The sequence below is a fragment of the Rhipicephalus sanguineus genome, chromosome 6, assembly GCF_013339695.2.
Source record: "Rhipicephalus sanguineus isolate Rsan-2018 chromosome 6, BIME_Rsan_1.4, whole genome shotgun sequence".
Classification (NCBI taxonomy): domain Eukaryota; kingdom Metazoa; phylum Arthropoda; class Arachnida; order Ixodida; family Ixodidae; genus Rhipicephalus; species Rhipicephalus sanguineus.
In genome coordinates, this window is record NC_051181.1 from 59042614 (window position 1) to 59058947 (window position 16334).

General features: G+C 46.9%; 2 protein-coding genes across 2 annotated transcripts in view; both read right to left on the reverse strand.

Moving 5' to 3' along the window:
* Nucleotides 1–16334, reverse strand: part of LOC119397286 (THAP domain-containing protein 1) — a 207179-nt gene that overhangs the window by 66245 nt on the left and 124600 nt on the right. The window lies entirely within an intron of this gene.
* The window catches only part of LOC125758976 (uncharacterized), a 110953-nt gene continuing 108380 nt past the window's right edge, over nucleotides 13762–16334 (reverse strand). Inside the window, exons 3-4 of the mRNA XM_049416778.1 lie at nucleotides 14775–14849; nucleotides 13762–14075 (exon numbers count right to left, since the gene is read on the reverse strand). Of these exons, the coding sequence (XP_049272735.1) occupies nucleotides 14020–14075; nucleotides 14775–14849 (131 nt within the window). The 3' untranslated portion in view covers nucleotides 13762–14019. The remainder of the gene's footprint in view (nucleotides 14076–14774; nucleotides 14850–16334) is intronic.

A 16334-nucleotide genomic window follows, 5' to 3' on the forward strand; every position in this document is an offset into this window, starting at 1 on the left:
GACCGATAAACGCATCGAAACACAATCCCCTGCGAAATTGCCACGCTCATCCCTCAGCGTAATTGCGGATATTCGTGCGTAGAAATATTTTTCTTTATATCATACAACTCTTGAAAAGCAGGTACATATTCAGAGACAACAGCCGTACTCGAAAATTTCGACAGCAAAAGCAAGGACAGGCAAATGGACAAAAAATGGTTTGTGCATGCGGTGAAGTAAGCTCTACAGGAACAGACCACGGTGCCATGAAGGCTCACAAGAGGCGCAGGTGCAGGTGGTGTTCTAGTGCTGGAAATGAGGTCCGCACAACTTTCCTTAGCACAACTTGAGAAGTGACACACTGTGCCACTTGCTTCGGCCGTTTCCATCCCAAATACCCGTTGATCCAATCTCGAGATGGTGCCTTCATGAGACAGTGGGACCGTGTTTTCCCAATTTTTGAAAACACTCTCCCCACTTTTTTTCAGTAGACTGCTGGCTTGATTATGATGAAATTTGTTTTATACTATTTCTTTGCAGCTCATATTAATATACCACAGCCGGTTTTTATATGATAGTGTCAAAAATATAGGCAAACCCAGAGAGGGTTAACTCACATTGGAGCCGGTACACCGGCCTTCGTCAGAGTTCAATATGGCAACGGTGCGCCGTCGTTTTTAAGCCCTTGGACGGTACCACAGTCTTACTTGTTTTTGTTTTCTCTTGTAAAGGGGCGCAAAGGCGGATGAATGCACTTGGGGGGCGCCACAAGTATGCGCGTAAAAAGATCATGTTTACATCTTTCAGCGGAACAGTAGTCAGATGCAGTTGGACACGTGCAAGTACACAGAAGACATATAATCCACTTTGTCTGTTCAAAAGGAGAGGCCATGCAGGACGCTACATCATGTTGCAGTTTTTTGCGAAACAGCAGCCAGGTGCGGTTCAACACGTGCATGTACATAGCCATGGGCGTCCGAATGGGGGTGCAAGGGGGGGCGGCTGCCCCCCCCCCTGGAATTTCGGATAATATCTTTCTATGCAGTAGCAATAAGCTGCACCAGCGCAGCCTTTTTTTTTCAGTGCCTGGGCGAACGCTCTCCTCGGGCCGTCGAGCGCGCGCTCCGCGTCCGCTCGCCGCTGCCGCGCGGTGGCGCTGTGCAAGTAGACTACGGGAAGCTGGCGCTGAATGGACGCGCGTATCACGAAGCTCTCGAATTTGTGTTTGCGACCGAGTTAAATTGCATTTATGCTTCTTGCAAGCTTTCTCAGGTAGAGGGGGATGGAAAGAAACGCGAACATAGCGGCGCGCTGTTTTCATAAACCGTGGTGGTAATAAAGAGATGCTAGATAGTCTTTTATTGTGTCGTGGATGACATCGTCTTTTCATCAATCATCCAGGCTATTACCACTTGAAAATAAGTGCGAAACAGCAAAGAATGCATATGCCGCATTCTCGCGTGTCTTTCCATCTCCGCTGTACGTATTCCGCAGGCAGTCTGTCAGTCCGTGCTGCCGGTTCGATACTTGCACTCGAGTTTAATAGTATTCGCGTTTTATTTACTATTTCAGGCTATTGCAACCGCCCCAATGCCTTACTGTATGTCATACTGTTGTGTTCGCCTCTGCAAATGGAACTGAAAGAAATCACGATTGTCTTTTTTTTATTTCCCTTTCTTGATAAAGAAAGAAAATCTCACAGGATCCCTTATGCATTCATCTAAAACAACTGAAAGGCGAAAGCCATCTTCTTCTTTTTCTTATAGTCAATGTATTGAACATTCCCTGCCTCCCTCCGAGATATTTCTGTGCCTAACGGGGTTTTCTTACAGCCTCAAGGATCGGAGGCAGTGCAAGCTTTCCGCACATCAGCGGAGGCATTGCACTGCCTCCATGATCGGCCCATTTTGACCAAGCGAAGATGTAATATGACGACGTCACGTGATGTGACGTCACGATGATGTCACAAAATTTTATGATCTATGACGTCATCATATCTATGACGTCATATGATGACGTCATCACGTAATTACTTTTTGAATCACTCGTGCTGACGCCGCCGACGGTCAATTTTTGCGTTTGATGAGGCACCTAAGGCTTTCGCCTTAATACGTACATTGTTCGGCTGTCGTTCCATGAAATTCTAGCCGCCGCTGGTGTTCGGTAGAGGTGGCTTAGAGTAATTAGGCGGGATAATTGGTCTCCTAATACATTTTCAAACTACACTAGAATATGCAGCCATCGTTTACGACGCGAAGATTTCATAGAATATAAGAAGCGGCGGCTTAAGAAGAATGCAGTAGCGTCACTCTTTGCAGACTGCCCTTCACGTTTGCAGCCCAAGGTAACAACTGAACCAAGCATGCCAAGTATCCCTAAACTTGATCGTGTTGCGTCCGAACAGTCAACCAACGGATGTAGTACAAGTAGCAATGCTGCCTCTCGATCGCCGCCATGTGCAGCGCTGACATTAGGTCCAGAAGCTGAAGAATCGGAGCCCATGGACACCACATGCGCTACCGGCGAAACAACCGACAACTATTATGTACAGTGTCACAATAGATGAGTGCACAAGGCTGAGCAGGCTGCCCCATGCGACAAAAGCGTCCAGGTCGACAGCCATTGGGCCTCTATACTTTGCTCACTACCGAAAAGGGCAAATGGAAGAAAAAAGAAAGATACCTGAGGAGCCAGATACTGAGGCTACAACAATACGTCGACAAATACAAACAACTTGCTCAAGCCACTGACAACAGGCCGCGCCATCTTTCACGCCTTTCACATTCGCTCAAGTTGAGAGTCGGCACTACGACTTTATATTGAACGACAGCGTCTGTTCACACACATCGGTCAGTGTTGCAGGAAGCGCGCGGCATATGTAGCCATGGGCGTCCGGAGGGGGGCGCAAGGGGGGGGGGCGGCTGCCCCCCCTTGGAATTGCGGTTAATAATTTTCCATGTAGAGCTACATAGCTTGATTAGCACACTCGGGCCCCACGTATTCATGTGAAACATCCTTCAGTATTACCAGCCAACTTCGCACGTTAACATTTACTATATGACTAATCTTGCCAGTCATGCCTGTGGGGTCTGAGCGATATAACCACCGCCGCCCTCGGAACACACGGAGACAGTTCACGCGGTCGGGCAAAAAAATGTGTAGGTTTATTAACACACTTTAAAGCATATATGGCGAGCTCGCCGGCCGAATTAGTAAACAAGTAACACATAACCCGCTAAAACTCATACGCTGACAATGAATACGTAACACGCTAACAATGAGTAGTGGGAACATATCACGTACACTCAAGACAGTATAATACTTACAATACAATATAACATAAGACATACAATAAAACAACATAATACAATACAAATGCGGTGGCGGCGCCGCAGATGCACGACTCACCACGAGGGCCCGAGGGCAGCGAGCCGCGGTACCGTCCCCCGGACCCACCGCGACGAGACGCACATCCGCGCGCGCAGCCACACCCGAATAGAGAGAATCACTCCTGTTTCTATGCGCCGGCCTAAATTCGCGGCGGCGATGCCGGCGCCACCGCGCTAAACTCGGGTTACAGACAGCGCATCACTGACCTTGGACGAACGCCTCGGCTTACGCCAAGCACGTGCGTTCCAAACACAGCGGCCGCGCCCAAGTTGCGGCAGTCGCCAATACAGGGATGATATAGCACCCCCACATGCCTGACGCGGCAGTGAAAGAAAGGCTGCATGTGTTAACATATGCAGCCCCCCCACCCCTCCTTGCGGAGGCACCCCCCTGCAAAAAGTTCTGCGGACGCTCTTGTACATAGCAGACTTAATCCGCCACGATTAGTCCTGGCATCTCGCTGGAATCGTTCACAGTGGCAGAAACGTCGAACCGCTTCCACTACAGAGCGGTTATCATCTTAGTGTGAAGCATAATGGGAGAGCCACTCCATGCAGGTATTTAGCGACCACATGCTTAAACACATGTTTTAAAATGTGCTACAGTGGCCTGTCAGTACACACACGCATATATATACAGGGCTTGTCGGAAAACCACAGTCAATAATTGGCCAGGACCGCTTGATATTGGCGGAGGGGGAAGTTAGCTTACGCACGTGCGGTCACACTGTCGTATGCTACCAGCTAGAGAGTAAACAGATACTTTTCCGCGAAACTAGTTTTCATTTTCCGTGTAAGCCACAATGCAGCTCTCGTTGGAGCAAAGGACTGCCATCAAGGTTTGTGTAAAACTCGACAAGTCCGAAGCGGAAGCTTTTCCTGCGGTAAAGACACTTGGTAATAATTGTTAATCATATAACCGGCGGCATCAGGCCTTTTCAGAAGGTCTGATGTTGCCAAGGGTTCCTCAGCCACTCTGCAATCCTGACACACACGGGGCGAGCGAGCAATCAGCCGTAGGCTCTGCCCACATACGGCGCCTCGGAATGCACACTCGGATGACTTCGGATCCTCGTAATGAAGCACAAAACAAACAACTTTGCACAACCACGCTTCGTTCTATTTGGAAATAATCACTAAAACTGCGCCTTCGCGAACGACAAGCACATTGCAACAGCTCGCCATCACTCACGACCCCGAGAGGTAGGCCTATCATGGCGGACGCCGGCCGTCGCCTACGCCGTTCACGATCACACGTGAGCTCGTCATAGAGCGAACACGTTTAAGCTTTGTACTCGCATGTAACGCGTTAGCACACGCTATTAACTTTCTCGACGTCATCGATGTGAAGAGCAAAGGTGGAAGCGAAGCGAGCCGGCGAGCCGAGACGATGGTGTCGCTGTGTTTACCTGCGAAATGGCCTTGCATCGCTGCTCGCGATCTCGCTAGTGGTTTGGAAACGGGCACTGTCTTGCAGAAATGGCGCGCTTCAAACATCACTTTATTCAATCAGGGTTTATTCCACGTCACAAACAAAATGTACTCGATGTTTATCACGCCGCCGCGAGCGGCCATGTCGGCAAATGCTCCGAGGCTCCACTCCACCGACGCGCCTTGGCTAGAGATGGGTCGCTCAGGAGCGAGCCGGCTTTTTTAGCGGGTGATCCGCGGCTCAGTAAAAGTGAGCGGCGGTTCTTTGGGAAAGGGGGAGAGCTGGTTCTCGCAGTTCTCGCTCGTTCAGTGAGCCGTGCTGAACCGATCTGCTCAGATGCTCAGAGAGCCGGGGATGAACGGTGAGCCGGTGAGCGCGTGAGCCGGGTTAAGGTGGCGGTACAGTAGTGCATTGTCGATAGCCGGTTCTCTCTCGCTCAGTGAGCCGTGTTGAACCTGTTGTTCGTTGAACCGGTCGAGCCGCTTCGTTCGAGTTCGCGTTCCTTGATAGAGGTACGCTACGTTAACGCTACGCTGGCTTTCACGCCATCTATTGGAGATGGCAGAAAGCAACTGCCCTTTTTGTCCTTGCTCACAACAGTCGCAGCTACAGTAGTCGCAGCCAACAACATTGGAGAAGGGACAATCAACGTAGTCGCAGCATCCTCGCCTGTCGTGGACACGCCATGCACGTCCATTGGCAACACGCTTAAACATGTGCCGTTGTCAGATCCCGGGAGGTGACTCGGCGCCCGGAGGCACTTTGTGACTGCCAAAACAGAGTGCGTCTCCAGAACATTTTGCAGAGGGGTGCATAAGCGAAGGGGGGGGGGGGAGCGGAGGCATCGAGCAGCGACCAGCGCATGCCGCGAAATTCCAGGAGGGGGAAGGCAGCCTCCTTCTTGCCTCCTCTCCCTCCTAGTGTTTTCCCTTCCTTCGTCGATTTAGGGTGATCCGTGAACCGGTGAGCCGTTCAAGTGAGCCGGTTTGCCCATCTCTACCTTGGCCACGGTGATCGGAGCGGCGACTAGGGTGCCTTGATGCCCGCGCGCTCCGCTGAGGGTGAGGACAGGCGCGTCGTCTGCTACGACGGCCGCCATTGCGAATCCCGCCGCCGCTCGGCAGCATGCGAAACGCGCTACACAAAGCGCTTGCGGTGCGCGGATACGTCCCGAAATAAGTGCGCGCTAGTGAGCTTTCTCTTTTCTTTTCTTTTTCGAGGCTTGGGCAGCTTTTATTGCTGTTTTTGCCTAAATGTTTGTTAAGGAAGCATGTAATTCATGTAAGCTGACGGCCTGTGCATGTGTTATGCGCTAGAGGCAGACGTAGACTCCATTATGTTGAAAACCAATCCCCTTCCTTACGCCGGAAACGACAAAGTCTAAAGCCTTACTTAATTTTCTCGTAAGCTCTGCATTCCAAATACACAAACAATCGTTTAAAGTATTTGTATACATGTCAGCAGCAGCAGCAGTATATGTATCTGAACACACACAATTTAGTGTTGCGAAGCTACCTAAGCGCGATTAAGGTGGCTCATTTTGCTAAGTTTGCAAACAGTTTACTCGTTTATTATAAATGGCAGCATACATATTGTACACAGAATAAAGGGCCGAGGGGAAATATGGTGCGATTATCCTGCTAAAATGAAACGAAAGCTTCTTTATCATTATTGTTTCTTGCTCACAATCTGTAGCCGCTACTGTATCGGCACTCGACTTGCACCTTGAGTCCTTATCAAAACGATGAATACGTTGTTGAGTAGTATGCCGTAAAACTTTGCACGCGCGCAGTATCAGTGCGTTTTTCCTTCTTCTTTTTGTATCTGCAGTTTCTTTTTCTGTATCTGCAGGTTTTCTCGCATGCCCAATTGCATGCACATAATATTGAGTGTTTCCAATACTGTATTACACTTTGTGCGGCAGATGCTCGGCGTCGGTTATTTGTCTCTTTTATTAATAATAATATCTGGGGTTTTACTTGCCAGAACCATGATGTGATTATGAGGCACACCATAGTGGAGGGCTCCATGAATTTTGACCATCTGGTGTTCTTTAACCTGCACTGACATCGCACAGTACACGGGCCTCTAGCATTTCGCCTCGACCTAAATTCGACCACCGCGGCCGGGATCGAACCCGTGACTTTCGGGTCAGCAGCCGAGCTCCGTCACCACCATACCACCGTGGCGGACGTATTTTTAAAGCGAAAGCCTTAATAAATGCCTCATCAAACGCGAAATTTGACCGTCGGCGTCCAGCGTCTACGGCGTCAGCATACCACGACGTTGAGGACGAGGGACGAAAAAATCGTCACGTGATGACGTCACCATATGAAGTCATCATGGCTTCACAAATTTTGGCGTGACGTCATATGATGCCGTTATCACATGACATCGTAGCTTGGTCAAAAGTGGGCAGATCACGGAGGCAGTGCAAAACCAGGTGAGGTGCGTCCGATCTTGGAGGCAATGCAAAACCGCGCTTTGTGCGCAAAAAACTGAGAAGAAGAAGATGGCTTTCGCTTTCGAGCCGTCTTAAGCGAACGCATAAGGGAGCCTGTGAGTTATTTCATCAACTGGTTTTCCCTGACGTACTCACTGTACAACTTGACTTTGTTTCTCGTATTTTTTACTGACATAGCGTGTCTACTGTACTCAATGCTTCCCCGTCTTGTTGTTGTTTTCATGCGTCTTCTTTGTATAGACGCTTCGCGAGAACTGTTTGTATGCGCATTCCTGTATGAGCCTTCAGGGCTTACGTTATTAATAAATAAATTATGCTTGCTGAAAGAAATGAGATACTGAATGTGTGTGTGCGTGTGTGTGTGTGTGTGCGTGCGTGCGTGCGTGTGTGTGTGTGTGTGTGTGTGTGTGTGTGTGTGTGTGTGTGTGTGCGTGCGTTAATATCCAGTGTACAGGCCATTTATTTGTGCGCATTAATGCTGCGCTGACAGAAGCAATTACAGAAATAAAACGCAAATTACACAATAAAACACAACTGCCACTAGTCGATTCACAGTGATCGTAAATAATAAAGAAAACAGAAACTGCGTAATTATTTAAGACAGGACGAAAATGCAACCTTGAAACACAGAAACAGGGAAGGATAAAAAACATTTAACTGGACACATACATACATGGGCATCAGACCAGCACAGAAGGCGTACTTGAAACACGGAAAGGAATATAAAAAACAAGAACCCGCCGTGGTTTTAACTATGGTGCTTGACTGGTGACCCGAAGGTTGCGGGATCGAATCCCGGCCGCAGCGGCCCCATTTCGATGGAGGCGAAGTGACAGAGGCCCGCGTACTTAGATTTAGGTGCACGTTAAAGAACAACAGATGGTCAAAATTTCAGGAGCCTTTTACTATATACGGCGCCTCTCATACTCATATCGGGGTTCTTGGGACGTAAATTCTCACAAATAATTCTTATTAGGAAAAAAGAAGGATCTGATCTGCACACAAACACGCACAATATAATCCATGATACATTTCAAATCACAAAAATCGCGAAAGCAAAAATCAAAGGCAGATACAGGACCAACCAAGTGCAGTAAAGAATGTTTGGGAAGAAAAATGCAGGATTCATGCACACGTGAACCAAAGCATTTTAAGCATGTAGCTGATATCAGTGTGTCCATTTATTACGCAAGGTTAACACCGGCAGGTTATCCTTGCATGTGCATTCGAAATACCGGCCGGAAACTTACGCTGCAAGTGCATAATGTGTTCTTCGGATGCCGCTTGTCACGTTTGATTTTTACTGTCCAAAGAAACCTCGTATCTTCTAAAACGATACATCTCCCAGCGTTTCTGGAATGATTGCTGCACTGCGGCACGCAACACCCGGCCATGGTGACGGTAGCGAGCGCATAGAACTGGAGGGAAACGAGCACCGACCTAAAAAGAGCACACGCGCCACGCACAAGTGACCGGGCGGGGGATTCAAAATGGCGGCCACGCTGCCGCCAAGGCCGAGGAGGCGGCACCTGCCCTTTCAAAAGCTGACACCACTCTAAGCGGGGGCGCGCGCATCGAGGCACTCTAGCGGCGACATGGAGAGGGCGCCACCAGCGGTGTGACGACACACGTCTCCCGAGCTGTCATTGGCTGCGGCCTTCCGACGATCCGATGCGGCGGCGAAAATATCTGCCCGGTTGGATACACGCCGGACATGCGATGCGGCGATCCGATGCGACGAAACGTCACCATTCCGGCTTCCGCATCGCCGCGCCGGACGTCGCATCGGAGTATTGTTGACGTCAGAGGAGCACCCGGCGAGGACCGTTGTTCATCACCCCTCTCGCTCTCTTGTCCGGATTCCTGCTCTTAAGGTATTCTTAAAGTCCCTAGATTTTTCCCTGTTCTTCTTAAAGGGATACTGACACGAATATTTTCAGTTGTCGTTTTTTTGTGTCAAATGAAGGGTCAAGCCCTCAAGAGCCTAGAAAAGGTAGTGCTAAGCGCGAGTGCGCCCTGGAAAAGTAATTATAGTATGTGTTTAAAAGCAAGTTTCGGTTCCTACTGTACCCTGACGTAACAATACGGTATGAGCGTCTCGTCACGTGCTCGCACAACATATAGTGACGTTTCCACGGCCGCTCCGCACCGTGGCTTTGTTGGTCACGCACAAGCGGCCATTTTGGAAGTTTTGATGACGCATAAGGGGCCATGTTGGAAGTATCATCACAACTAGCCAGACTGCTGCGCGCAGTCACCAGAATTTGTACTGTAGCCTGACGTCAAGCTAGTGTCAATGTCAGTAGGTGCGCCAGGGAAAAATTGACTTTAATATCAAATTAAAATATCTTATCAGCATTTGCTGAGCTTCACACATGCTCAGAGCAATCTCTGCATACAGGAGATTTCTATGGCAGAGTAAACTCGCCTTCAAAAAAAGGTGTCAGTACCCCTTTAAGTAGCGACAACTGCCTCCTCTCCCAACCCCCTCTCACACGCAGTCGGCGTCGGCCGCCATGTTCTTCCTAAACTCTGAGGACGGGGAAGCCGCGTAAAGAGTGGCGGACCGCTAACGGCCGCTGAGTGCCGACAGCGTTAGCCATTCACGACTGTTAACGGCCGCATAAGTGCAGACAATCAAATGCGATCCCAAAGGGAGCTTAATACCGCACTCTTGGGGCTCAACGCGCAACTTAACCGAGTCCGTCCGCAACTTTCTTTGGCGACAGCTGCTACGTTGTATCGCGCCGGGCTGTAAAAGGTGGCGATTTCTGAGCAATATATTTACACTATAGTGGCCATGTGCCACCCTGTGTTTCGCATATGGCAGAGACGTGTGTTCCGCCGCCTCGAATATTAGAGCAACGCATGTATTGAGCTAGCACGTTTTAGAAGACCCGAGTCTTCGCATGCAATTTACGCCCAAAAATATTAGCACTTTCAAATGCATGCTCTTCACAGCGAAGACGTAAACACCATTTACTTACTTTTCTTACCCTACGGCTCACAGCGGCTGAAAAGGTCGTCGTAAAACAACGTGATCAGCTATCTGCGCGTATTTAGGATGCTTTCAGCCATCACTCGAATCTAGAAGCTTCCTAAATAGTATAGATCAGTGGTCCTCAAATTGGGGACCGCGAAGCCATTTTTGGGGGTCCGCGAAACCCATCCTCTAAAAAAAAAACGCGTTTTTTGGAGGCACACATCTCGTGACAGCGGCCCCTTCTAATTTCCGTGTTTCACCGTATAACACCTTTGCCTTGCGGCGGGTCTGACCTATGTTCCCCTTCTTAATGAGATGGCTGTAAAGCTTTCGTTGCAGTTTTGTACACATACACGCGAGCACGTTTTTGTCAGGCTTGCATATTTGAAGAACGAACATAGCTAGAAACAGGTTGAGCGTGGCTGCAGACAGCACAGCTCAGTGACAAGCTGTTCAGATCGAATTGGTCTGGCACTTTAGTTTGATGATTGTTCGCCAGGGAAAAACAAAGATTACCTACTTCACACTGCACGTTGTGTTAATTTATAACACCCCCCCCCCCGCCCTTCTCTTCCTCTGACTGCAAGGGGCCTTTTGTCACTTCCACCAGTCCACAAGGGGTCCTCGAAACATCCATGGCTGAGAACCACTGGTACAGATAACACTAGCAGAATATTTGCTTTGAAGTGCACACCCTTTATAATGCAGCTCCCTCCCCCCCATGTTCATATTGTACTACCGTGCACAAAGTTCCTAATACTTAACAACAGGCAATCACTGTCGTTTTTAAAGAATTCAATTATTTCTGTTGATACCCTAATTTCACCATAGTTACATAATTTTGCACGATTACTCGCCACTTTTGCACTGATAATTCACTGCAGCACAGTTGTTTTCACACTAAACAGAAAGCCAGGAAAACTGGCATCGGCAATGCAACACTCACAATTTAAGTGTGTTTGAAACTCCATAAAAACAAACCGAACACTTCAGTATTGATAGACGTTTATTTGCCATACCCTCAAGAGCCAGCGGCATCATAGGGGGTACACATGGTGCAAGGCTCTCACACATGTCAAACAACGTAAAAATCAAGGTAATGTACAAAAACTTTTTGACTATACAATGCTACCCAAGTTGTTGAAATGCAAAATGTGATACACAATAGTTCTCAATTATACAGTGTTAGCTACAATGCCCCAAAAAGAGTTAAATCATTAAAAGCAACAATACCTGTAGGAAAGAGATTTGAAATAATGCTTATGGAAGCGTAGGCGTGCACAAGGTTCCCCATTAGGCAGGGCAAAGTCTCAACGCAGCACCCCCTCCCTCCATTTGTCGATTTCAAAAAAAAAAAAAGCTTCGCAGTGGATGCAAAAATGAAAATGAAGCAATGACGTGCTTCCCACAAGGGCCTGTCATTGGTCTCTAACTTACCGGGAGTAAAATGGGTAGTAAAGAGCTCTTGGAATGCAATATCAGTGCTGCCATTGTCAAAAACCTGTATGGCCATAACCTTGCACATTAAAGAATGACGGGACAGGTACGACTTAGTGACTTGGTGCCCCCTTCAGTTGATTAGGGGGGGGGGTGACAACCCCCTTTGCCCCCTCGTGCACACACCTATGTGTGGGAGGCAGAACACGTTGCAGAAATAGCAACAAACTGAACTCGCACTCCACCTGGATTGGTGTGCGAAGGGCAGAACAGATGAGTATGATGCAAAAAGAACAAAGTTTCACACAGTTTGTCCTTCACACCTGCAATTTAAACATACTGGCAATCCCTATTAGGATTATAACAGCAGTGTTAACTATAATACACCTTCCCCCCTAAAAAAAAGGCAATCATTAAAGACAATACCTGCACGAGAGCAATTTCAGTTGATGAACGTGGAAAGCAAAATGTTCATGGGAACAGCAAGAACCTAGATTGAGCAATTTACTTTTACCGGCAATCTCATTTTGGATTGTAACAACATTTGTACAAAAAATGGTACATGACTATTAACAGTAAGTACTGAAGACATTGCATGGAATTGCACCAGTCCATGCTATCTTTGGTGTACTCGATGCGACCTCTCTTGAGCTTGCACACTAGCAGTTAATTGGCAGCCTTTGCAGCTTCACGCATACCTACACTTCTGCTGCCGCACCTGGGAGACTGTGTTTCTTCCGATATTCGCTCATTTAACTTTTTCAAAAACAAATACACCCTAGTATTCAAAAAACAATGAACAAGTTTGCTTGGAACACTGTGACAGTCAGGTATGTTCGTTTTCACCACCTTGAGAACAGCCTTTTTGAGGGCTGTTATTCGTGCACGGTTGTTAAGTACTGCTTCTCTATTGAGAGCGAAGAATGCCTCCACTGCTTTCAAGAGCATGAGGGCAGCATCAGAGGGTGTGGTCAAAGGCATTTTCTCAGCTATGAAAGACTTCAGTTGCAGCAGCCTGCTGCATTCCTTCAGTGGTTTGTCTTGTAGAATGGCAGCTGTGCAGATGTTGCAGCTCTTGAAATTCTTGTTTACCTTGTAGACCACATACCCGCAGAGATATTCAAATGCCTCCACATCATCAGGGCTAAGACATACTAGCATGGGCTGTGTTGGACAAATGACAGACACTGGCTTCTGATGTTCTTTTTTGTCCCTGATGCCAACAAACATTTCTGACTCTGAAGCAGCATAGCTGCCGTTAGCATTTGGCCGCAAGAATTGTGCCAGTGATGCACTTCTCAATGCTGATTTGAAGTCCCTTGGTTGCGGAGCCGAATCGTAGAAAAGAAATTTTCAAGCGCATCCTGGCTCAAGCGTGAGAAAAGCACAAAGGAGAAGCCATGGTTCCACAGCAGTTCGTCTTCAATGGCAAGTGCAGCTCCCGTAGACAGCAGAATGCCTGTCTGAATAGGCTTCCACGCCCCTCCTTTATCGCCAATTGACAAGTCTCTGACGAGGCCTATGAAGCCTTCTAAACACCTAAGCCCTTTTTCTCCCTTGTGCATTAATGCCTCTTTCTTTGTTCTCGAAGTCATCATAGCAAACCACTCGTGGACCTTCTGTACAAACCAAGCGGTTGTTTGCGCTTCTTTGTCCAAGTTGCCCTTCTCTATGTGATACTGAAGAGCAGCAGCAGTGTCATGATGGAAAAGTGTATATGCTGGTCCAACCTTCATTTTGTCAAAATGACCAGGACTCAGACATGCTTTTTTAAGCCGCGGTGCTACCTTGAATTCCGCATGATGTTCTAGCTCAATTAGCTCTTCAATATATTGAATGGACACTTCATTGGTTGGAAGGTTGTTAGCTTTCACAACAACATCTGGCAAATAAATCTTCTGCCTCCTTGTTAAATGACTTCTCAGGTTTTTCAATAGGTGAGGGACATCCGCTAAGAAGTACAAGTGGCGCGCAGAGTCTTGAGGGTGCAAAATGTAAGGCTTCTTTTGTACATGCTTGCCAGAAGGCAAGTGGAAGCACCGCCACACTGCCCGGTTGCAAGGGCCCATGTCAGATATAACAGCATGCACTTTAATGCCTATCTGCTCACATGCATCTATGATGTCTACAATCCGTGCTTTTATCGTGGCAGCATGGAAGCTGCTCTCTGTCAACTCATAAGCTACAGTCTGTTTCCACCGTGTTGACAAACCACCAAGCATAAAGACGAGCCCATGTGTTGCCAGAGCGTTGTCTCTAGTACTGCCTTTAGTAGGTGGCACAGTTGGAGTTCCCATTATACGACCTGTTGAAGTGTCAAAATCCATTCCTTTGGTTAGCTGAATCTCATCGAGCATGAGCACGGCATGCCTCTCCTGCTCAGATAGAACACTTATCTGCAAAATAAAAACATGTAGAATGTCATTCATAGGCACGGTAAAAAAAAACTTTTCATTTACAGAATTGTTTATAGGGGTGCGTACTGGTTTCAAACGACAAAATTAAATGGTTTCCAATGACTTAAGCCTCTGTAAAGCCCCCAAAACCAGCCCCCTGGCTAGCTACTGGCAACTGAAAGCTACTCAAGGCAACTGATATTCGCGCCAGCATGCGTGCGAACAACCCATCACAACACTGAAATGTCTCACAAGTGCTGCCATTTATGTCTGCTCGCAGTGCTATTGCCACGTAAAATTAAGTATCAGCATGTATACAGTTGTTCTATTCTTGAGCACCCAATGAGATCAGAAGCTCTGTGACTGCTGTTGCACTATGAAAAATTAACTGTGAACAATCAGACACAAAACAGTCACTTCTAAAGCAAAGCAACAGTTGCACTACCAAATCATGTTGCTGGTGAAAGTCTTAAGGTACAAAGGTGACATTCAGAAAGAATATAACACACTAAGCATACCTTAATCTTTAAGATGTCGAACATTTCTCTCAGGATCCCAGGAGTGAACTTGAATCCTTCAATTCTTCGTTGAATTGTGCGTTCAGTTGGAAGAGGGCGGGCTAATTCTCGAACAACGCTATACCCTTGAGAGCCACAAGAAAGTCTCATCTTCAAAGCTTTCACTAGTGTTTCACCTTGCCATGCTGTGCTTTGCATTGTAGACTTGTGAAGACTCTGCAGCTGGTCTTTATTGAAGTATTTGTCGATACCTGCGCACCAGAAAAAAAAATGTATCAAAAATTCTACTTCATTTGCTTCACCTGTGTCACCTCAGAAAAAGTTTCCTTTCGTCAAAATCCACAGCTTCAACAAAAAGTCAAATTTTTATGCGATTTCACTGACATCAGTTTGCGACAACATAAGACCTCGACGAGCACACATAAAATATCCAAATGCCTTCTCGTCTTAAGCTTATGTAAAATCACTGTTTAGGACAAAACCTTAATAGACCCATTTATTTGGTTCAACTTCCATTAGAATTCAATATATAATTGGCAAGCCAAGGAAGCTACAGCGGCCTGCATTAGCTAGCACAGTTTTCAACCCAATGACATGCATGTTTATAATCATGAGCTGACAACGATCTGGTATTTAGAAGGCTGCTCCTGAAGTTTACGCTCAAACTTTGGTGCGTGTTCAGCACAGGCCTGAAGTTTTTCAAAAACTGTTCAGCTTGGCAGGGCTTACACTCAAGTCCGAGCCCCTCAGCTCCAATGCTCAAGAAACTGAGCCGCTCTAAGACACACAAGACGAATGAATAATTTCAGATGTTCCTCACAAAGGATAGGCGTATAACGCAAGAGTTTTATATCCTTGTCTTCCGAAACACGGCGCCTGAGCTGCAGATTACCACGAGAAGGGTCATATAGGCAGAACAGAAACAAAATGAGAAAACATAATAGGAACAAATCACAAAAAAATAGATGCAGAACCTCCTATGGGAGTTTCTAAGCACTTTGTTAAGTCCAACGGCCAGAAATATTGCAAATGAATTTTAAAACAGAAGCACTGTTGCAACACCAAAATTTTAAGTGACAAAGAGGTGAGCAGTGCAGTTTTTGTTCGTGATGTCGGGTATAATGCACTTGTATGCCTTTCCCTGTTCCTTAAGATTCTCTTATAATACTAATATGAACAAATTTGAAACATAGTTACTATGACTGGAAATACTGCACAAGGACACACCACATTCTTTTGGTAAATGTAGGATCTGTTGGTAGACACAAGAATCATATACAGCATAACAAAGTGCTACAAGCTACAATTACCTTTATGAAGGTTCTCATTCTCCCTCTCCAAAGACTTTGCTCTTTTCTGAGATGCAGCAAGCTTGTGTTTAAGGTTCTTAATTTCTTCCTGCATTTTCTCCACAGAGAAACAGCGAAGATCGCCTGAAATACAGAATCACAACATTGATAACAGTTTATTTTTAAAATACACAGTTAGGACTAGCATGCCCAGGATGTCCAGTGTCAAGCAGAAACTGTAGACCTTACGTAAAACCTAACTTGTTGCAAATGGCCTATATGGGACATAGTCACATGAAATCTCATGCATAGACGTAGCACTGACCTTTGGGACATGGCACTGCCGATTGAACAGGCACAGTTATATCTCGTAGAATACTGAGCCGCATTTTCTTTGTAGGTGGTTCACTGCTACACAGACCTGCATCAGTATTACATTGTATTTAA